Source organism: Molothrus ater, chromosome 5 (assembly GCF_012460135.2).
Source record: "Molothrus ater isolate BHLD 08-10-18 breed brown headed cowbird chromosome 5, BPBGC_Mater_1.1, whole genome shotgun sequence".
NCBI classification, from domain to species: domain Eukaryota; kingdom Metazoa; phylum Chordata; class Aves; order Passeriformes; family Icteridae; genus Molothrus; species Molothrus ater.
The window spans coordinates 72,048,847-72,071,342 of NC_050482.2; the positions used below are offsets into that span (position 1 = coordinate 72,048,847).

Sequence of the window (22,496 nt, forward strand, 5' to 3'; positions counted from 1 at the left end):
TGCTTAATTTAGAGTTTGATCTTCACAAGGACTCGTATAGCAAGTTAAATATCAATTGACTGCATTTAATAAACACTGATTTGTATTTATCTTATCACAGACTGTATACATAATGTAGGGGTTTCATGCATGGCATACTAGAAAGGAACATAGTTCCAAATATGTTCTGAATTTGACATTTTGGTATTTCTATTTAGGAAACATTTTCTAGATAGCAGTTACACGAGTCCTTATGATAATACAGAGTAAAAGAGAATAGAATAGATGAAGAGTTTACAGAAGGTAGGAATGGTACCTCTTTTTGTGTTCTAATTGTAATTGCAGTCAAAACTGGTTCAGACAGAGGATATTTCTTAGAAAAGGCCTAATTCTTCACTGTTCCTCCAGTAAAAAGTGAATACCTAATGGTCATATTATTTGAAAGAACTTTATATTGCTACTTTTTTTAATCCAATGAAGGGAGAGCAACCATGAATTAAACTCAGCTTGAGTCATGCACACCTGCAAAGAGTTCAATCTGGTTAGCTCAGGGTGGCTGCAGCTCTGTGCTAAAAGTGTCACAAGTGACTGCAGTGGCACTCCAGGGAAACCACTTCTAGTAAGGGAAGCAGACAGTCAGTGTGTGTGTGTGGGTGTGGAGAATCTGGATGGCAAACACCAGAGCAAACCTCATGACCACAAGGGGAAGGCTGGAATGCCTTCACAAAACACATTTCTTGGTGATGTGGACTGTTCCAAAAACAGCCTTGCACTTCTGGTTGCATGTTGCTTGATGATCCATGGAAGCAAAGCTGTGTGCTTCAAACCCAGAGCCCTTGGTGTACAAGTTAGAGCAGGGCAGAGTGGAAAAAGCAGTGGGATTAGAAATAGAGACAAAATGTGATGACTAACCTTGTGCAGTGGATCAGTCACAAAAGGGACAGAATCGTTGTTGTGGGAGTGATGAGGATGTGGTGGGATCAGCACTGTGAGAGCCATGAAGAAAGGCCCAGTGGGTCGAGCAGGGAGATCTCAAATTCAGCGCACTGGGAATCAGCTCCACAATTATTATCTACCATTGCAAATGGAATCAGCTCCACAATTACTATCCACCATTGCAAATAGACCAAAGTTGGGTTTAGGATACTCAGGCTCATTATCCACCATTGCAATGGACTGAAGTTGGGTTCAGGAGACTCAGGTTCATTGTCTACCATTGCAAACAGACCAAAGTTGTGGGTTTGGGATACTCAGATTCATCATCTACCACTGCAAATAGACCAAAGTTGGGTTTAGGATACTCAGGTTCATCATCTACCCTTGCAAACAGACCAAAGTTTTGGGTTTAGGATACTCAGGTTCATCATCTACCACTGTAAATAGACCAAAGTTGTGGATTTGGGATACTCAGGCTCAGCAGCTGATGTTGCCTGTTAGGTGTTGATGCCCACCAGCGCCCTGCTCTGCACAAGCACCAGGAGAAGGGATCATTCCCTTGGCTGGGAGTCTCTCTGTGTGCATGTTGGGTGTGGTGGCACTGCCACCCTCGCAGCAGGCTGTGGGAATGCCACTGAGGGAGAAGGTCCCTGCTGGCACTGGCACTGAGGGCTGGACAGTGTGAACAGCCCTGTCCCTGCTCACAGGAGCCATCCCTGCGAGCAGGAAGGAGGAGGTGGAGCAGGGACACCAGCCCCAGGTGAGGCTGGGGGCTTTGGGCAGCATGGGATGTTCCATGCCAGATAGCTGCACTGGAAAAAGCACATTTAAAAAAACTCAGAGCAATGAGTTCCTATTTTAGTAACATTGCATGTTCAGAACCTTAATGAGGAACTGTAAATTTGAAATCCAGTTTTTTTCTTAAATAATTTCAATCACAGTTCCTCTCTGTGGGTATGCTCTTTATTTTTGTGACTATTTTTTTTATGGTCCTGGTTTTGTTTAATTTTTTTTCAAAGTGTTTCTGTGCAAACCAAGGATACTAAGACAAATAGTAAAGAGACCTTTTATACAGAAATAATAAAAAAATAATAACCCCCAAAACCGAGAGGGATAAGAGAGTGAGAGACCAACACAAAACCAGGGTTGTGCCACCTCACAAATATTTCTCAGTTCTACAATTAAAAGTTACTTATTGCTAAAATAGACATGTAATTTAATTTTCAATGTGTTTGTGTGTACTATTTTAATTTCTGAAAATCCCTACTTATATTACAGTTTGAAAATATATTAATGTTGAGATTCCTTTACCCTGGCCGATTCTGAGTGGACAGGATAAAAGAGTGAGTTTCAGCCTCCTTTAAAAAAATAAATAGGGACTTTATTGTAATATTCAGGGAAGTTTGAATTTAGATGAAGGTTCAGATTTCTTTTTAAGGCATCAGTCCCTTTTTACAGGGAGGGTTGCAGATGGTAGGGCCTTGCTAAAAGTGCAAGTGAATAACTGATAAATGAGGGCTTCCCACTTACAAATGAGATGGTTTTACTTTTCCTTGAAGAAATGCAGTAAATTGAAAAACTCTAAATAGCACAGAAATTTCAGTCCTCCAGACCGCCTTCTCCTTCTCAGATTTTGCTATACTATATTCAGCATTCAGTTTTGCCAACACTGAACATGCCTGATGTGGCATTTACATTCTTTAAAAAAGGCATAGATTAGTTTTATTTCTAAGAGTTAACTTCTCCTCTTGACACATGTACTTAATTCCCATTAATGGAAATGGCAGCTAGGCATGCACACTGGAAGGAAAAATCTGTTCCTAAGCATATGATCCAAACTGCATTGTAGCTAAACATTTCCATGCTCTGAAGTAAGCACTCATTATTTGCAAGATATTTTTCATAATAAATGCATCAGCCCCGCTCCATTCTCCCTCCACTCTCCCCTAGTGTGTTGCAAACACCCTTTCTTAGGAGTCTTACAGATTCATTCTTAATGCTGCAGTTGTTTGGAGTGTGTGCCTAAAAAAGAAAATCCATTTAGGATCTTCAGAGTTTTGCATATTTGCTGTGAGAATTTTCCAGTAAATCATTCTGTGGAACATCTTACATTGCCTTGGACTTCATAGGTCTCTGTTATTAAAACCTACAGTGGAAATAACAAAACCCAAAAAGCTCTTCTTTCTCCCCCTCAGATCCTCCTTTGCTTACAGTATTGCAGTATATGCCAAAGGCACTAGACAGAAGTGATATCATTTAAGGATTTGAAAAAAAAAAAAAAGTTTCCTTTAAGGTTTTCCTTCTTCCAGTATGCTTGTGTAAAGACTTGAGGATTCTGCCTGTGCAGTATTCCAGAGTTACAGGATTTCTAACTTGAGCTGGGTGGATAATTGATTTTTTGGTTCACTTCTTGAATTGGAGAACCACAATAGCAAAAAAAAAAAAAAAAAAAATCAGTTAAGCACAAAAATTCTTATAGGAGTTTATGATTTCAGTCATGTCCCCTCATCCAAATGAAAATCAGAGCTTTTTTTTTTTTAGCTCAACCCAAATTGTCCTCTTTTACTGGGCCTTTTTTGTTTGGGTACCCCTTAAAGGAAGCAAAGCAAGAGAAATGCAGATTCGCTGAATTGCTAGGGGAGTAGTAAGAGGGTTTTCATTTCTGTCATCAGTTAAAGACATCTGAACTTGTCTGAAATCTCAGTTTGAGAAGAAAGAGCTGTGAGCATTAAATGTGGATGCTGGAGGTTGCACGTGGGTTTTGTAACTACCACCCACTCAGTAAAAAGGGCCAGCAGGGCTTCCTATTTGTAGTCAAAAGTTTCAGAACAAGATAAAATTTCTTATGTTAAAAACTGGACATGCAGTTGCATGTTATGTACATTTTCTTCTTTCTTTGTGGTTATTTATCCGAATTTCTCAGTTTTTCCACTCTCTGATGTGCGAGCAGACTCTGTGACATGTCCTGGCAATTTCTAAAAAGCAAGCTAAAAGTCAATGTGAAATGATTTTCAGAAGGGTTTCGAGATTCCCTCAAACCACTTAACTTGCCTTTTCTCCATCTTGCAATTGCAGTTGAACTTCTTATGAGAAAGTAATTTCATCAGAAAGTCTATACTTAACTGTCTATATTGCAGTAATATATATATTATCCATATAATCTAGTATAGGACAAGGATACCATAATACAGAATTACTACAACAGCAACAGTAAGTTGTTTTTTTTCTCCTCTTTGGACACCACTCTGTTTCCCCCCAGTTATCTGGGAGTGGGAGCTCAGTAGCTGCAGAAAACATAAAATGAAGGTAATGGGGAAGAAGGTACCTGAGCACAAAATTTATTGGGCTAGGAGTAATTGTAAACTAGGTTAAGTTAAAAAAGAGTTCATGTCAGAAGCATTCAGGGGAGAGATCTCGATTTCCTTTCCTACTTCCATTTCCTGTCCCTTTCTCAGCTGTCCCTTTTGCTCAGTTATCTTAGCTTTCTCTCCCACACTTTTATTTTTCTTGTTTCCTCCTGGTTCTTTCTACTTCTTCCTTGTCTAGCCCATGTCTCCTTCTGTAACTCCTGATGCTGATGGTGGCCGCTTTGGTTTATAATCATCTTAGCTGAGAGCCAGCAAACCAGGAGCCCCAGTGTGCTGGGAATAATACCAGCTTGGGGAGGTGTGTGTTGCTTGTCCTGCAATAGCTCAGGTGGGAAATGACATGGGAAAGGGGTAAATACACAACAGACAAAGGAAGGACATGGTGGGAGAAGGGCAGTTGTGCAGAGGAGCTGGTAGAAGGATGTGAGGTTAGAGCTGAATGGAGCTAAGATGCAGAGTATGGTTCTACCCAAATGCTCGAGATTTATCCTTCTTTTAATAAAAGGTGGTCCTCATTTTCTTCCAGATGTGGCTTCTGTGTAGCTTCACTCTGTGAACCCCTCCCAGGGCCAGGTGTGAGGGGAGGCAATAGAAGCAGGGGAAGCAAAGCAAGGGCTGGGACAGAAGGAGCAGCATTTATGGATGGGCAGTGGTGCATCAAGGGGAAAATGAAACACCAAGAAGAGGGGCCCTACAGAGTGGGAATGCAGAAATGAAGCATGTTTTAAACAAAGCAATAAAAGTAAAAAAATCTGCGGGGAAAAAAGCTCAAATACACATATATATTAAAAAATGTATATGTCTGTTTCAGCAGCATAAGGGCTGTTGTTGACTGTGAGGCATGTGGGGTCTTTGTTTTTCATCCTTTTGCTGGAGTTGGCTAACTGTGTCAACTTGGGCAAGCTACTAAGCCTGCCTGCATCTCAGTTTCCTTATTTGAGGCCAAATTCTCTTACTAAGTAGCCTCCTACTCCACACAGAGATTTGCTGATTTGAATGGAGCCCCTGCAGAGTGAGATACTTTTCAATACAAATAAAGTTTTGGAATCGGCCCTAATTATATTTATTACCTGCAGAGGAGTAATGTGATACTTAACATGGTTTGAGACCCTCAGATGAAAGAGAAAGTATTTGGAATTGTTCTTTTTAATCATCTGCTGCCTTTTCAAAGTCTAGTCCGTGGCTGTCCTAAAAGGGATAGCCACTAAAAAAGAAATTAAAAAAATCTGTGTAGACATGAACAGGTTTGTCAGGCTCACATGAATGGACCTCTGTGGAAAATATTATTTGCTGGGGGCTGCTGAAGGGGGGGAGCCAGGAGATCTCGGTGATGCCAGGAGCTGGCAGGTTGTGCTGGTGGGGAAGGCAGGCTGGAGGTGCCTCTGCTCATCTCCTTTGTGCCTGGGCAAAGTTGCGTGCCGGGGCCGGGCCGGGCGCTCCCGATGGATGCTGATGAGCACGACTTGGGAGTGGGATTGCTCCTGGTGATTAAAGGAGCAGCCCCGGCTCCCAGCTGGCAATGCCTTTATACCAGCGCTGGGCTGGCCGGCCTCCGCATGAGCCTGCTGCTTTCTAACATGTGCACCGAGCAGCAAATTAAACAGTGGAGCTGTTGGATATTAAAAATAATCAGCTTTTCTATTTTGGCGTTTTTCTTAAGCCAGCGGGCATGAAAATGTTGAAAGTTTTACGGATGCGCCGTGCAAAATATGTGTGTATATTTCAAAAAGTAAACTTGCAATCTCCGTGCCACTGGGAGGCAGGGATGAGAGGGGTGGCAATGGACCTAATCAAACTGCTGTGGGGTCAAAACCACGTGGGTTTGTAAGGCCCTTAATGTTGTCCAGCTGCAGATGAAAGCGGCGGGAGGGGGGAAAGAGAGAAAAGAATGAGGGCAGGGGAACTGGAAAGAATGGGGTATAGATACGTGCTCCTGCGTGGGTGTGTGCGCACGTGTGTGCGAAAGAACAGGGCGCCCAATTTTTTCCTCTACTTTTTTCTTTCCTTTCCTCTCCCGGCCCTTGCGGGGAGTTGAGTGCCAGGCCGGGGCCGGGCCGGGCCGGCTGTTGCGGCGTTGTGCGGGCAGGGCAGCCACACAAACGGGGGAACAACCTCGGGAGTTTACCCGTTCGCTGCCCCGCTCCCCGGGAGCGCCGTGCCCGCCCAGCGCGCAGGGATGCGCCGTGCCCGGCCGGGATGCGGGGGCTGCCGGGGGCTCCGGGGCCCGATCCCCATCCCTGCCTGCCTTGCTGGCCCGGCAGATTTCCATCGGGATAACTGGAGTGCGGCGGAGGCTGCGCTCCGCCAGGCAGCCCAGGGGCTCCGCGCCTCGTCCACCTTGTTATCAGCGATTGTCTGGGCAGGGGAATGGCAGGGAGCGCGACCCAGGGGCTTTACTGCTCGCCTGGAGAGTTGGGGGAAAAAAAGGGGGTGTGATTAAACGAGAAAAGCCCCAGCAGATGAACGGAAAGTTTATTTTTGTTGTTGTTTGAACATCCGTGTGTGTGCGTTCGTGTGCGCGCCCGCTGTTTTGGCATGTGGCTACCTTTTCCCTTGCACACAACAGGGCTGTTTGATGGAGTTTGGAGCTGAGGAAACTTTGGGTTTGTTGCCAGGACGGTTCGCAGCACTTTGTGGAAAGCAAGAGCTAACAGTGAGACCGACAGAGTGAGTGACAAGTTGTTTACAGGTTTCCTTGAAGGGGCCTCTGCTATATTTCAATCTGTCAAAGTTGCTTTTCTTCCCTCAGAACAATGCCTGATTGTTGTGCGGGTGATTTTTTTTTTTTCTTTCCCCTACCCAAAGAGAGAGAGAAAGAGGGAGAGAGCAAGCAAGAGACCGGGAAGGGTGGGGGGAAAGGAAAGAAAATTCTTCGGAGCACAAATGCCTTTGGTAACATTTTTATGTGTTTAATCTCTTCTCTCGGAGTTGAAATAGGGGAGCTGATAACTGTTCCCATTTAATCAGTCTGCTCTTGTTTTATCTTCTTTCTCCACTGATCTTCCTCAGCGCAGGGGATTTGCTCCTGGTTCGCCGGTTTAGGTGGATTGTCGGACTGCTTTTTGTTTTTTTTCCCCCCCTCCCTCCCTCCCCCCGCCACCACCCCCCCCCCCCCCACACCCCTTTATCCCCTCCACCCCTCCGCGTTTTTTTAGGACATTGAAGGAGTTGACTTTTCCCGTTTGGCGGCGGCGGGCGAGCGGGAGTGAAAGGGAAGGACAGGCCCCCGGAGGTCGCGGCGGGGGGAGCGGCGCGGAGCGCTGCGAGCGCGCTGCCCCTTTAAGAGACTGGTCAAGGAGTCCTCGCTCAGAGCGAGCGAGCCGGGAGGGAGGGAGGGAGAGGGAGGGAGGGAGAGAGCGAGCGAGAGAGAGAGAAAATCAATCGGTTTAGAAGGTTTGGACTCACTTGACAGGTTCAGTTGGAGGCGACCATAGGTGGCTGCTGTGACAAAGGGAAATTGTGCTTTTCCAGCATGCTAACTGACCCTGATTTACCTCAGGAGTTTGAAAGGTGAGTCGAGTTGCTGGGGCGGGGGTGTGTGTATGCGTGTGGGGGTGTCTCTTCCCCTTTTTTATTTTTTTTTCCTCCCGTTCTGTTTCGTGCTTTGTTTGTTATTGCACTGTTATTTCTATTATTATTTTTTAATTCATCCGAGCACGCCTGCCGGCGCGCGTGTGCGCGGATGGGCAGCGGGCAGACAGACACACGGACACGCGGGGCCGGGCGCGCAACTCGGGCAGGAGGCCGGGCAGGAGGGAGAGGATTGTGCTCCCTCCTCCGCGTCCCCCCGCGCTGCCCCGGTGCCGTGTCAGTGCCCGGGGTGGCGGCCGCCGCCGAGCCCCCGGCCCCGGGCGGCGCTCAGCTTTGTTCGGGGCCGCGGAGCTGCCGTGCCCTGCCGCCGCACACCCTCGGCTATTCCAGCCCTGCTGCCCGCCGAGCCCGGCAGAGCGCTCCGAGGATGCCCGGTGGCGGCCAGGCTCCCGGGCATCCTCCAACTTCCAGCCCCAGGCTCCCGTCAAACTTGGGAAGGCGCTGTGCCGAGCACATGACCTTTTGTTGATCTAGCAGGACCTATTATTTTTAGGCGAGTTAACATCCCAGCCCTCCGTAAGGAGAACATCTTTCTGCCTGAGGAGAGAGGGGGGAAGGAAAAAACAAACCGAAGGGAAAAAGTGAAACTCTTGCCTCCAAGTTTTGGCCGTCGCTTCTCTCGCGGAGTGTCAGGAGCCGGGTCTGGGGATGACGAGCGGGCTTCGGGTGTGACGTAGATGTGCCCGACTCCCCCTGCCCGAAACAGGAGCCTTCCCTGCTTGGAATCGAGTTTTTGCTGTCACTGGTGGTGGCTTATGACCTCCGAGAGCTCGGTCCTCATTTCATACGGTCTGGTTCTCCCGAGATGTTTGGAAGCGTTTTCTCAGGCTCTCGTACGTCCGTGCGTTGATGGTCCCGCATCCCTCCCCTCCGGCTTCTTCTTGCGAGGTTATTAATAGCCCGTTGTGCGGCTGCAGTAAACAACCCAAACTTTCATTTCCAAGCAGTAAATGAAAGAATGCCAGGATGCGCGTTACTGAGGTTTTTCTCATCTTCGTGAAAGCTACCTCCTGTATAAACATTTGGTTGTATCTGACTATGCAATACAAGCTAGGTGCTAGACCAGCTGGTTAAAAATATGCTAAGTCAAGCTGTTCATCGTTCAAACCTACTGAATTTGATAGTAAAGGCATAGAAAAGAAGGCAAGATAAAAACATTTTAAGTGGGCTGAGGAACACGCATGCAAAGGAAGGACAGGAAAGAACACTTGAATTAAAAGATCGGAGAAAATTAAAATTTGGAAACGCAGGAAAGAACTATTTTAACACTTTCAATCCTTGTTCTGAAACTAGACCGCTTCCTTACTAGAAAGTGAAATTGGCTAGGTTGCTCTACTCTAAGGTTGTCTTTAATGCAATTAATTTTCCAGACTTGGAATACTTGGCGTTTTCCTTCGGTTTGTTAGCATTACAATAATAGGACAGAATTGGTTTTGTTCACGTGCACTGCATTAACTTAGTTCAACTACCTGAGGAAACTGTTACTGTTTCTGATGTCAGATTTGGTCTGGCATCATGCTCATGTATTTGTCTTTTTCATGCAATCGATAGATTCACGTATTTCATGTGCCTCACTAAGTTTACACATAGAAATTTATAAGCGAGCGATTTTGATCATTCTTTGAACTTCGTGATGCACACAATGCTTGTAAACTCTCTGAAGCAGAAAGAAGTCCTTTCATTTTCCTGCTGGGGGACTGTTTTTTTTAGCTGAAGTCTCTCTGTGTTATAAATTTTATATATAAACAAGTCATTTGGGGCAACCATCATCCTTAGAATGAGCTTCTCTACTCCCTTCTTTTTTTTCTTTTTTTTTTTTTTTGCCCCAGGCATACGTTTCATTTTCAGAGATCCCAGCTTTGCTCTTGTAAACATTCTAGTTAAATAATCAATACGCTGCTCTCCTTTTGCCATGCAGATAATAGCAAGCAGAAGAAATGGGAAGCAATAAAAATGAACCTCAGGACGTGCAATCTTTTTGAATTTTTTTTTTTAAACAATTTTCCCTCTGCAGTTGAAATTGGGGGATAGAGACCAGTGTTTTTGTTAATCATTACCGTTTGTTTACATTGTGTGTGTTTGACTACAGTCACACACACACACAGACCCAGGCACTGTCCATGTCGTACGAGTGTGTTTGTCAGGGAGCAGCCACGAGGACACACTTCCTCCTGCACAGGGATCTCAGACCCACAAACGCCTGCAGAGTTCTGTGTGTGTGTGTGTGCATGATGCCCAGATCATTGCTTTCTAGATGTTCTTCCCTTGGATTCTCAGTCAGCACAGTTCTTGGAGCACATTTCTGCAGTCGCTTGGCGTCCAGCTTGTCGTAGCAGCGTGTCCCACTTCAGTTCTGTTACTATGACCCATCTCCCACTGCTCGTTTTTAAACTCAAGCAGCAAATGACAAGGAGTTAAAGGTTTGTCAGGCAGAGTTGTTTGCAGCTCAGATCTCAGAGCACCCGTGTGTCTCTCAGGAGGTCGCTCCTCTCTCCCGGTTGTCTTTCCCGTGAGGTTTCTGTGTGTCTCAGTGAGCTGCAAACACTTGAGAAACTTTCAGCCACCCCAGCTGAGGAGAGCTGAATTCAGGGGGCTTCTCTTCTGTGTCTGTGGCCATCAGCGGGGGAATTTACGGCACGCACTTGGAATGAAAATGATCCTCGGTATCAGACAAATAAACACTCATTAATTCATTCAGCACCACTGGTAAATTGCAGTAGGTTTTGTGAATTAACATGTATAATTCATTACCGTGTCAAAATTGTGAGGATTTTCGTCCTTCCCTGAGAAGTTCCTTGCACGCCTTTATTTCTGTTTGTGGTTGTTCAGCTGCCTGATTGAGAGGAGCATCAGAATGCGTACGGTGAGGGGGATGATGTTTGCAGCAACATTGTGGGGAGATATTATAGCTGGGATGCACTCTGTGTGTTTCACAGGGAAAGGAGAACTTCTGGGGTGTGCTGTGTGAGCGCCTGTGTCACCCTGCATTGGCTCTAAAGGTCTTGAAAAGAATAAGTCTTTTGTTGCTTGATTTTTCTCTTTCTCTCTTTTTTTCTTTTTTTTCCTTTTTTTTTTTTTAGTTGGGTCATTATACTTAAATAGAAAGTTTACTTCACTGAGGACAAGGTAGAGACAATGCAGCCAGAACTATAGCGGACAGCTGGGAAATTTGCAGAACGATAAAAACTCAGAAATGCCCAACGTAAAGTTTTAATGTCTTAATAAAATCTGATTAATGAAAAATAGATAAAGTGACTGCTTAACAATATCCCTAGTGTACGGAATGTTCTTAAACCCAAGTTAATGACTGCATATTTACATTTCTCTGTAGGCTGAGAGAGAGGCTATGCTAGGCACCCAGACAGAGTGACATCCTTTCTCTTCTTCATTATTTCCTTCCCTTTTTTTGCTCTTTATTTTCAGCATGCCAGTGGAAGGTAAAGTGGCATGCAGTGCTTGCGGAAGAAGGATGGGTGGGTTGGAGCCTCTGTAGGGGAAAAAGGCAGAGCTGGAAAAGACAAAAGGCGTGGATGGGGAGCAGTGGGGATGGGGACAGTGGAACAAGTTCAATGTTGGCAGTCACCAGTGGCGTGCTCTCGGAGCGTTCCCTGTTCCACTGAATAGCTTGGAGAAGGGAAAGGCTCAGGGATGTAAAGCAAGCCTCTGCTGGGAGGAAAAAAATATACTTAGCTGCTTTACTGCTGCACTGCACGAGTCATTTCAGACTCCCACTGAATTTATTTTGGGGTTGTACCAACACTGTCAAATGGAGAAGTCATTTTCTTAAAAGGAAACTTTGCGTATTCCTAAGTGCTTTTCTTAGCTAAAGTTACCCTAAAAGCTTTTTTCTGCTGCATTTGCTGAGAATTTTGGGGAAAGAATAACACCTTTCCGTTGCTCGGCTTGCTCAGAACGCTGCCCCACTCTCCTAAAATCTACCTGTAGAAGTAGATTCTTTCATTTCAAAGATTACTATCGAGCTGAATATCTTTTAACTTCATTGAGACATTTTGGGAAAAGGACTTGATTGATCAAGTTCATGGTTCTAGGGATGTGGGATTTGAAGAATAGATAGAGTGCCAGTGTAAAGTTGCAGATACTAGTTTTTCACAGTGATAAAAATGAACAGTTTTATTTCCCTGAGATAATTCTGAAGGAATTAATGCGTTTGCAGACTATTCATTAATGTCCTGCATGCACTAATTTAATTTGTTGTGCTTATGCTTGGCTAGGAAGAAGTTGACTGTTACAGATTACAGATTTTAATGAACATCTCAATAATTTACCAGTTGCTGAAATTGTGAACTAATCTTGGAAGGCAAAAGCCCAAATGAGAGAGCTGATGAGTGACACACCAGCCTGCACAATTCGACTGTTGTATTCATTGCATTTGAATCAAATTGGGAGTTTGGCATTACTAATTCTGGGTGGCTGGCTCATCATATGCATTCAAGGAGTTAATTAAAACACACACAAACACATACACAGTCTCCCACCAAGCATCTTGCGATGTTTATGTGTGTAGTGTGTTTGATTGGTACCTTTACATGGGCGAGGAATTGTTTTTCCTTCTCTTTCTGTCCAGAGATCTTAAATATATAACTAGTTTACAAAATATTTACTGCCGCTCGGGGAGCTTTAACAAGCATTTATGGCTTTATCATTTAGGAGGCACAGAGTATCTGCTTGAGTTACTTAAATGTGAAGCTGCCTGATAGGATAGGAATATGTGTCTGTGCAGTGTGATATATCTGTAGGTGTATAAAATACACTTTAAACAATATTTATAGAGGAAAAAGAGTTTCTCTTCCCAAGGTACAGTTACAGTTTCTTTGCATGCTGTTCATACTAGACTTGAAATATAGGGTAACTTTATGTTTGTGTGAGATACCTGTGCCTTCACAACTGTTGCAGAAGTCAGTCCGACATCCTCTTGATTTCCATTTTATTTTATTTTGTTAATTTCTTGCTCGGGCCTGGTTTATAGCATAATTAACTCTGGAGTGGAAGGGGAAAAATGTCGTTGTGCTTTACCAGACTGGAAATATTCAATGCCTGTGAATTCTGCTACTGTAGTCAAGAGAAAAGAAGTGCTCACAGCAATTAATCGATAGCTGTAGTGCCTCTCTGATGATGGCAAGGAGTTTGTTGTTTAACAAGTAGCATCCTTAGAAGCAAAGAGTATTTCCCTCTTAAAGTTTCTATGGATTTTTATGAAATACGGAAAACTTGTGAAGTCTCCTTCCTACAAAAGGTAAAATTATGTTGTACACAAGTATGTTAAAACCCACGAGGCTGCAAAGTAAGCAAATCTCGTCACATTACTGAATTACCCAAACCAGAACTTCTGGAACTTTGGGCTGTTTTTGTCTGGAGCTTTGGGTGGCTCTGGCCAGCGGGCGAGGGCCGGCAGGCGCGGGGATTTACCGACGGCGTTTGTCCCGTTCCCATCTCCTTCCACGGCCCCGTTGTCAAAACACCACCACCACCACCAAGTCCTCACCCACGCCCCAAGACGAGGGTGATGGTGTTGCCTCAGCTCTCCCACACCCTCCAGAGGGGCTGCCTTGCTCCAGTGGCCTTGGCCAGGCTGGTCCTGGGGTGCTGCAGCGAGCCCAAGGTGCCGTAGCTTCCGCTGGAGACGCTGCTCGTCACCCCCATACCCAGCCCTGGTCACCCCTTCCGTGCCAGCTGGGAAGGCAGGAGTCCCCAAAAGCTGTTCCTGAGCCCACGTGTCCTTGGGACAGCGTGGAGTTCTGTGCATGGTGGTTCTTGGGAAACAGCAAATTCAGACGAGGTTCTGGAAGAGTTTTAGCGAGCCAGCGCTGCTTGCAGGGGCCATGGGACTTGAAAAGAATGTGAGAAGTGGATGGAAATTGTGAGGTGTACAGGAGTAATTCAGAGAAGCTGCCTGTCTTTTTTTAGGATAGGTGCAAAATTTAATTATTCAATTATTTTAAACAGACTAAGAAGGAAACATTGAATTCAGTTTGCTAGAACTATCAGATATTGATATGAAGTTCAGATGCTTTCCATGGTATTGGGGGAGCTGTTTGTTTTGAAAGAAATTGGCAAACATTTTCCAATGTCCTGGTTTTGATCGGGCTTGGCGCTTCTCTTGAACTTGTCTTTTTGTCACCTTGTTTAAAGAAAAAAAAATTCTAACATGATGATATTATTTTTGACTTGTGGGACTCAGAGGCAAAGTGAAAATGAGGAAAAGCTTGTGGCTTGCTTTGGAAGTTTGAAATTATATTGACCTTGTTTCTTTAAAAGTACTGTGGGATTAATCAGGTAATATTTCTCAAGACTCAAATTGCATTTATATTTTGCTATTTTTTAAATTTATGTTTAGTATTTTAAATTTATGTTTAGTATTCCAGATTTCCTTTTTATACTTCCATTTTTTTAAAGACCAAGTATTGAAATTCATTTTGGCATATGCTTCTTGAGATCTATAATAATTTTGTTTTGCCATGCAGTTCTGCTTTTGTGTTTTCTCAAGTTCATAAGGACTGTCTTCAGTTTTTTGGGTTGTGTTTTTCTTCCTAGGGTGTGGGTGTCTGACTGCTATTAGACCTAAACATACCATAAAATGTTGCCTTAGTGCTAATTTTATTTGTGATTTTATTATAGTTTTATCATTACTCATTTGTTTCTGTCATTTTGTTACATTTGGGGGCAAAAATATAAGCAGAGTGAATTGATATTTAATTTTCTTGTGTGAATACTCAGAATTCTTTTTAGTGGCGAGGAAGTTGTGGGAGAAGTACGTGCTATTTTTGTAGTTAAGAGCATTGTCTACATCTAGTGTTCTTCTAGTGTTCTTCATGGACCTTTGTAGCTCTAGAGGTAAAAGCCCTTGGAATGTAGTTCATGTAAAGAGAAACCCATACAGTTTGTCATCCTCTTGGTTTCTTTGGTGCTGGGCTTAATTGTTTTAGGAATTTGGGAATGGAAATACTGACCCAAGTTCCATTGATTCATCTCAGAGGTTGGGCATGGCCAAAGTTAACGTATCTGACAGCAAGCTGGACTTAATCACCATTGCCAGCAAAGAAGACCAAAACTAAAGAAAACATTAATGGTTCTAAACAATTTTTAATGTTTTTATTGCGTTTTTTCACGGTAGTTACATGGAAATATTTCACCCGATATTTTTTGTGGTTTAAAGCGGCGAGCCTCCCGGAATGTCGGGGGCGTGCGCGCCCATCCACGCAGATTTGTGTTTGCCCTCCGTGGTTTGGAGAGTCTGCTGGGGCCATGAAGGGACTACATTGCAGCAGGGTGGGATGAAGTAAAACTCATCACAGTCTGAAAGACCCAAGTGCATCTCTGCACGCCATTTTTATAAATTTGGAAGTATTCCTTGATTTAAGAGAGAGAATGCGTAATGAAGGGCAGGAAAAATGTGATGTCCTCTGACCTTTAGGGGTGGCCTGCCTGGGTTAGGACTAAAGCCCTTGAGCAGAGCTTTGTGCTGGGAGGGATCTGTGTGCTGTGTCAGACTGCAGAGAACTCTTCTGCTTCCAGATAATTCCCTTAGCGTCCTCATTGCATTCACTTTGTAAAACAAGACTGAAAACATCTTCTCCCAAGAATTAGTGAGGTTTCAGTTCATTGGGTTTTATCCCTAAATTTTGATACCATGGCCTCACCAGGGCAGAGGCTTTTTTGGATAGACATGAGATGTGTGGGAAGGTGATGGTTGGAAAGGGCGGAGGGAAGGATGTTCTTACCCGTTTTGCATGTCTATTAACAAACTGGGTCATTTTGCTGTGTTGTATTTACATGACTTGTTCCTGGGATGGTGTGAAATGTGAATCACCAAAACATGATGATTATTAAAAAAAAAAAATAGGCTAAATGAAACATAACTGAAATAGAACTGAAAGGCTAAATGAAATCAACTGAAAACAGAACATGCAACATTATTCTTTTGGTACAGTTTCCTTCTGCAGTTGCTGAGTAAAGCCAAATAGTTCTTTTTTTTCCATGTCTGTTAAAAATATCTAGGCTTTTGAATTTGAATATAACAGGGACACGGAAAATACATTTCTCTCTTCAGGTTCAGGCTTTGATTTATTTTTTGTTCCTGGGTTTTGGACACTGAAGTAGAAATTTATGGTGTGTTTTAAAGAAGGCTACTGGTTCTCATCTTTGTCAAAACCCCATGAACATCGGGCTGATTCTGGTTTTACAACTGAGATTAGAATTTGGCAGAATTTCTCAGTGGAAGGCTCTCCTCCTTTGCTTATGTTTTGTAAGTTCTCACTTTTTCTGTTCTTGCCTAAAGTCTGAAATGAATATTGTTACTCGGGAATGCACATTAGGTGTTTGCATGAAATGCCAGGCAAATTATAGGGAAAATGCTGTGCCCCTCTGCAGTGTGCCATGCATCTCTTTTATAGATAATCTTCATGTGTATTAGTGTCATTGATTTAGTGTGTTTTTGTAGAGTGCAAGCATCCTGAATCAGGACCCCATTATGCTTGTCACTGTACAAACACAAAAAAAGAAGGTTTCTTTCCATTCCACAGAGCAGCCTTTGTGCTTAGAGCTTAGAGTAATATAAGTGTGTCTTTGTATGGGGAAAATTCAGAAACAGGGAGTAGGTAAGAGATCCCTAGCATGGTTCATGAATGAGATTTCAGTCCTGAAGCCATGCTTAACAATTTATAAATTGAGCTATATATGTGTATGGGTATTCTCTTTCTGTTTTTTTTTTTTTTTCCTGACGCACGTATGGAGAAGTTGCTTTACTGTTAGAAGTACTGATATTATTAATAATAGATTTGTTCTTCCTGTAAAGTCTTTTGATTAGGAATTCAGAGCATTTGGTAAGCATTGATATACAAATCATGAAGATTTCTGTGCTTTTTAGATTGAGAAGCGAGATTAGCCTCAACCTATAGATGAGTAAACTGAGGAATTCTGTCACAAAATCTTTTGCATGTGTGAGTTTAAAAAGTAGCAATGCTGACTGGTAGTTCTGTTTTTTAACCTCGAGACACCCTCCTTTTCCCTTCTTGAGATCCTAAGAACTGCAAATTACAGACTTCTCTCTGTCCAATTATAATTTCTAAAGGTCTCATTCTAGCAAGATGAACTATAGTATTCAAATCGCTTAAGTATGTAAAATAGGGACTGTGGAGTATAATTAATAAAATAAATTAAAGGAATGTTTGCAGCCACAGTTATATCGTCGAGGGCTGGGAGGGAACACTGTTTGTAGACCCTCCAGTTATCTGAGTTGCTTCTAAAGCAGCTCCTTACCTGGAGGCAAGTTTGAATAGCTGGAGTTGGGCAGCAGTACCTGCTCTGTTTAAGCAGTAATTTGGGAAGCTGTGTGTGCTGCAAACAGGTAAACTTTGGTCCTGAGGAACAGTTTACATCTTCAACTGTATGTACCAGAGCTATCCTAGGTTTTATAACCTAAGGACCAGGCATGAGGTGAGCAGGGAAAAATTGTTCACATGGAGAGTATTGATGTGAGGAACAGACTCCCCTGGAAGTGGCAATGTAGGCAGCCACGGTGAGCAAACCAGCCTAAAAGCAAAAAACCCTGCTGCAGAACACAAAATGCACGGTGATTCTTCCCCAAACACTTGACTATCTGCTTTTTAAATGAAATCTGAAATGAAGGAAGTGATACAGGGTTATTAAAAGGGAGGAATTATTTTCTTGTTCACGTTAAAAGTTCTTCTGATCTGTTTTGGTGGGTTTTTTTCCTTGTTTCCAAGTGCACACTCTGTAACAGTAGAGCTGAAGTGCTGAGGTCTGCAGGTAGCTTTACATCTAGGCTGTGTGCTGCATCCTTTCCTACACACTGTTGAGAAAATGGGTATAAACCGAGGTAGGCCTGGGTGGATTTGATCTCTGCTGCCTTTGAATATCATGACTAAGCTGTTAAGTTATTCTCTTTGATGAGCTTTTTAAGAGTGACATTACTTTCAAGATAATGGATTATGATCAGGCCAGTTCCATGGTGCTTCAGTTGTAGTTTTTCAGCAGTGTGTTCACAAAGCCCTGTTTTGTGATAGGGCCAGTCCAGGCATCCTTTAAAAAAGTGCCCATTCATTCTGAGTGTTTGGGCTCAGTAGCACTGGAGTTCAGTGTCAGGTCCTAAGAACGCAGGCCTAATTAATTAATTAACATCCTGCTGAACTCCATGAAAAAGGCTGGTGTTCTTCACCCCAGTCCTCCAGGATGGCATGAACATGTGACTCGTGAGGAGATCACTGAGCAGAATCCTGACTTTCCTTAACCTGCAGCAAACATCCATGGGTTGCAGTGTCACCAGAGTTTCTGAAGCATCAGGAGGGATTTCTGCAGGCTTCAGCAAATTGGGGATTTTGGGAGTTTCCTGTTGCTGTGGTTTGACAACAGGTTAACTATCTTTTTCTCCTAAACAACAAATATGCCTGGCAGATCAGAATGATCTGAATGGCCATGATGAAAATTTACCTGAATTATGCCAGAGCTAACATCTGGCCCTTAGTGGACTTGGCACTGCACAGAAAATCAATCTTTGTTTTGAAACTGTGTGTTTCCTAAGGTACTAATTCCCAGTTGTGGCCAGCAAGGCCTATAGAGAGACTGCTGCACAAAAATGCCTTCTTCCAAATATACATTTGTTTGATAACCCCAGTTTTCCAAAGTGTGACCTCTGTTAATTTGTCACCAGGCAAATTATTGTCACCTGTTCACTGATTCCATGAGAAGCCCAGGCAGACAGCAGAGCCCCATGCTGGTAAGCATTTCTGGTTTTGCTGTTTGTGGTAATAAGGAACCCACTTAGAAATCGACTGAGGTAAGGTGCATGAGTTGTCCAGGGTAGCAGGAACAGGTTCATCTTGTCTGGAACTGACTCCTCTGGAGCAGCTGAGCCTATCTGATGTTTACTTTTTAAATAAGCTAAATGGTTATCAGATAAGAAAGACAAAGTCTTTGTCTTAAAATTACCAACAGTATTTCCTGCTAGATGTTTCTTAGAAAGATGAAAACAAGATGAATGGAGTTTCTGCTGTTGTATTTGGGTAGAATTTGATGTGGAAGGCTGTATTTTTAAAAGCTGCTATAAGCACTTAGAGCATAACAGAGAATTATTTTAAAAAGGAGATAAATACAATAGATTTTTACATACATGTGCAGTCTGTTGAAAGGCCATCCAAAGCACTGATGCCAATTTAAGAAGATGATCTTTTGCCTTGGTTATACATCTGGGAGGTATTAGCTGAACATTTTGTGGAGAACTGTGAATACCTCAGTTGCCAGTTGTCTAAAGTGCAGCTAATGATTGCTTCAGTGCCAGTGTTTTGATGGCTGGAACCTAGGCCTGAATATGAATACAAAGAACTCCATCTGAAAAAAATGCGTGTGCGCACACACTCCTTATACAAAACAGATTTCAACCATCTGCTTGGCACTTAGCTTTGCAACTATAGGCTCTGATATGAAAGGGAGCGCTGTCCAGATTATGAAGGGTATCACTTTCACTGGCACCTTAGGAAAATCCCAGTGTTTTAGAACGCTTGTTTGTCCAGTGGTTTTCTTCGGTGCAATAATGCAAACAACACGCTTTTAACCAAAATTTTGTGTCTGCTGTCGTTCCTCTGATGGCAGCATCCACCTTATCCTTGCAAAAGATATTTTGTAGTGAGGGAAAGTTTGTGTTCTGCACCTCAGCATTTCCAAGCGTATCAGAGGAGGCTGGATGAGTGGCCCTTGGAGCTGACACCCCAGATGGTTTATGACACAAAGCACTGTTTGCTCAGGAATACGTTGTGTGGCAGAGTCTGTTGCCCAAGCACTGCAGAGCGTGTCAAATCAGCATGGAAGTTAATGGACCAAAAGCTCTTCTGAATTTAACACTTTCCCATTTGATCGGAATTTACAGCTCTAAATCAGGACCATGGGCTTCCTTTAGTGGTGCAGTGGTGGAAAGTACAGTTGATACCATAAATTACAGGAGTATAATATAATAATTTTGATCCAGTTTGTCTGTTTAAAGGTTGAGAATTAATAAGACTGACTAAAACTTTTGGTAAAACCCTATGTATGAAATGTATAGCTATATAAAATAAATTTTGAAAGTCAGGAAATTTGGGTATGTGGGAATTCAGTACTCTGACCAGTTCATCTTTTACCCTTAAGTTAAGCAGAGGAAAACCCACCATAAGAGAAAAAGAAACAATCTGTGGAGCTTTCACTCTTTGTTAGCAATAAAGAGACCATAAAATATGCAGGGCAAAACAGTTTCTCCTTTCCTTTTCTTCCTTGAAAGTCCTTCTTTGAATGGGCTTGATAGTATTTTCCCTTAGGTGCATGTTTGGGAAAAGATGGCAAAAATGCAAGCTCCTATGTGTGCCCAAGCCTCTGTGTTTGGCCATCCTTTAGTGCCATGTCACATCAGTCCTGCATTGGTGACGCCTTTGGACAGGCTTGAGGGGTCCTTGCTGCTGTGTCTGGAGAGCAGATTATGTCAGTTCATCATTTTCTGGGTGCTTTCCTCAGTAAATGTACTGCTGGTCTATAGGTAGGGCTGGATTGTTTGCTTCCAAGATGTCAGGAGGGTGAATAAAAAGACTGATTGATATTTATGTTCTCATTTTAATAAAAATTTCATTTTCTGTATGTTACATGGTCTCAAGACAGTGCTGCTTTAAACCATTACATTTTATTAGCCTTTTTGTGGAGAAGGTCCAAGGTACTGAAAGACGGATAAAGTTGGATTTCTATGGATGAAATTATGATAATATTTGGAACTTAAAAGCCTCTGCATAGTTTTAGTTGAATTGTGATCTGTGGACAGCAAAAATCTGACTCTTTTAAAAATTGTGTGTGAAATAAGCCTTAACAGTATTAATGTTTTCAGTCCCAGCAAGAAGATAGACTTGCAGCCCGCTCTCTGTATTATACCCATCCTTTCTCCTCCTCAGCTGCTTCCCTGTCACATTCTCCCCACTTGCAGTCACACTTGCTTTCTGTTTTTAGGAGGAATGCTGTTATTCTCCCAGGTGGGGATTAAAACAATAAACCTGTTAAGTTTAAGGAAGCTCTGAGGCCCTTTCAGTGATGATCCAGATAGAAAGAAAGCCACTTCTGCCACCATGGTGTCACCACGAAGCAGCTCCAGTGGAGCTGTTTAACCATCTGACTGATGAAGAGCTCTTCATGTTGTGTGCCATAAAATGGGTTTCTTCAGGAGTGGGAAACAGCAGCCTGTTGGGCACTGATGATCGCACAAGAATGGGCTCCTGTATTCAGGGATGGGGAAAAGGAGCTCTGTAAAAAAAAACCAGTTTTGAGTGAATTCATAATGAGACCTTTGCTGCTCAGCCTTCGTGCTCTTTGAAATTTTAGAGGGGAAAGTTTTCTTGACCAATGTCAACAGTTTGGTAATTTTCGTTGCTTTCCCTCCTCCCTTTAGGTAATATAGTTGTATTTATTGACAGTTTATTTTCTGTAGATTCCTCCAGTCCTCTGTGGTTGGGAGGGATTTCTGGAGTGACTGCATGGCAAGGTAAATTAGAGATGGCAGTTGGTGGTGTGGGAGGAAGGGTTGGGAGAAGGAGGAGGCAGAGGGTAGGAGAATGCAGCTACAGTTTTTAAACAACCTCCCAATTGTCCCCCTTTTTATTAAAATGGCAGCTTTTAAAGCCAGACCCCTGAAATGTTTAATTTGATTTACACTGTTAAGGTTAAGTTTCCCCTATGCTCTAAATACAAGATGAGCAAATATCTTGCCCTCTCCCTTCTTTTTTTTTTTTTCTTCTCTTTTTCATTTCTTCTTTCTTTTGCAGCACTGAAATTCTGGTTGTCTCTTTCTGGTCTCTTTGTGTTGCTTTTAAGCAAACTGCTGCATTCCATCACCCTTCCCACTAAAATTTAGCTCTCTGACCTATGGAAAGCTTGAGATGGAGAGAGGATGGTTTTCAGAGGATGCTCTGGTGATTTTCAGTGAGTTTTGTGTTACCATCAGGTTACAGCTGCATCTGCATTAAACCTGGGTGCAAATGACCAGATTTAATGGGTGGACCTCAACCCTCCTTGTGGTCTCTCTTTTCCATAATCCCAAATAAAGTGGGGTTTGCAACATGCAGGTGCCAGATGGCAATGGCATGGCAGCCTGCCAGTGTTGGACAGTGTAACTCCAGCCGGTAAGGGAAGGGTGAGCTCAGGCAGGTGGCAGTGCAGGAATTGGGAATCCCTTGGATTTGGGATCAGGCAGGTGGCAGTGCAGGAATTGGGAATCCCTTGGGTTTGGGGGTCAGGCAGGTGGCAGTGCAGGAATTGGGAATCCCTTGGGTTTGGGATCAGGCAGGTGGCAGTGCAGGAATTGGGAATCCCTTGGGTTTGGGATCAGGCAGGTGGCAGTGCAGGAATTGGGAATCCCTTGGGTTTGGGGGTCAGGCAGGTGGCAGTGCAGGAATTGGGAATCCCTTGGGTTTGGGATCAGGCAGGTGGAAGTGTAGGAATTGGGAATCCCTTGGGTTTGGGGGTCAGGCACGTGGCAGTGCAGGACTTTGGGAATCCCTTGGGTTTGGGGGGCAGTGCAGGACTTCGGGAATCCCTTGGAGCATTGTGTGCATCCTGTGCCTTCCAGGAAGCCCCAGACAG

General features: G+C 43.5%; 1 protein-coding gene across 1 annotated transcript in view; it reads left to right on the forward strand.

The window, feature by feature from the left end:
- Positions 1-7,665: 7,665 nt before the first annotated feature.
- SOX5 (SRY-box transcription factor 5) overlaps positions 7,666-22,496 on the forward strand; it is a 279,255-nt gene continuing 264,424 nt past the window's right edge. Inside the window, 1 exon segment of the mRNA XM_036400499.2 lies at positions 7,666-7,793. Coding sequence (XP_036256392.1) covers positions 7,756-7,793 — 38 coding nt within the window. The 5' untranslated portion in view covers positions 7,666-7,755.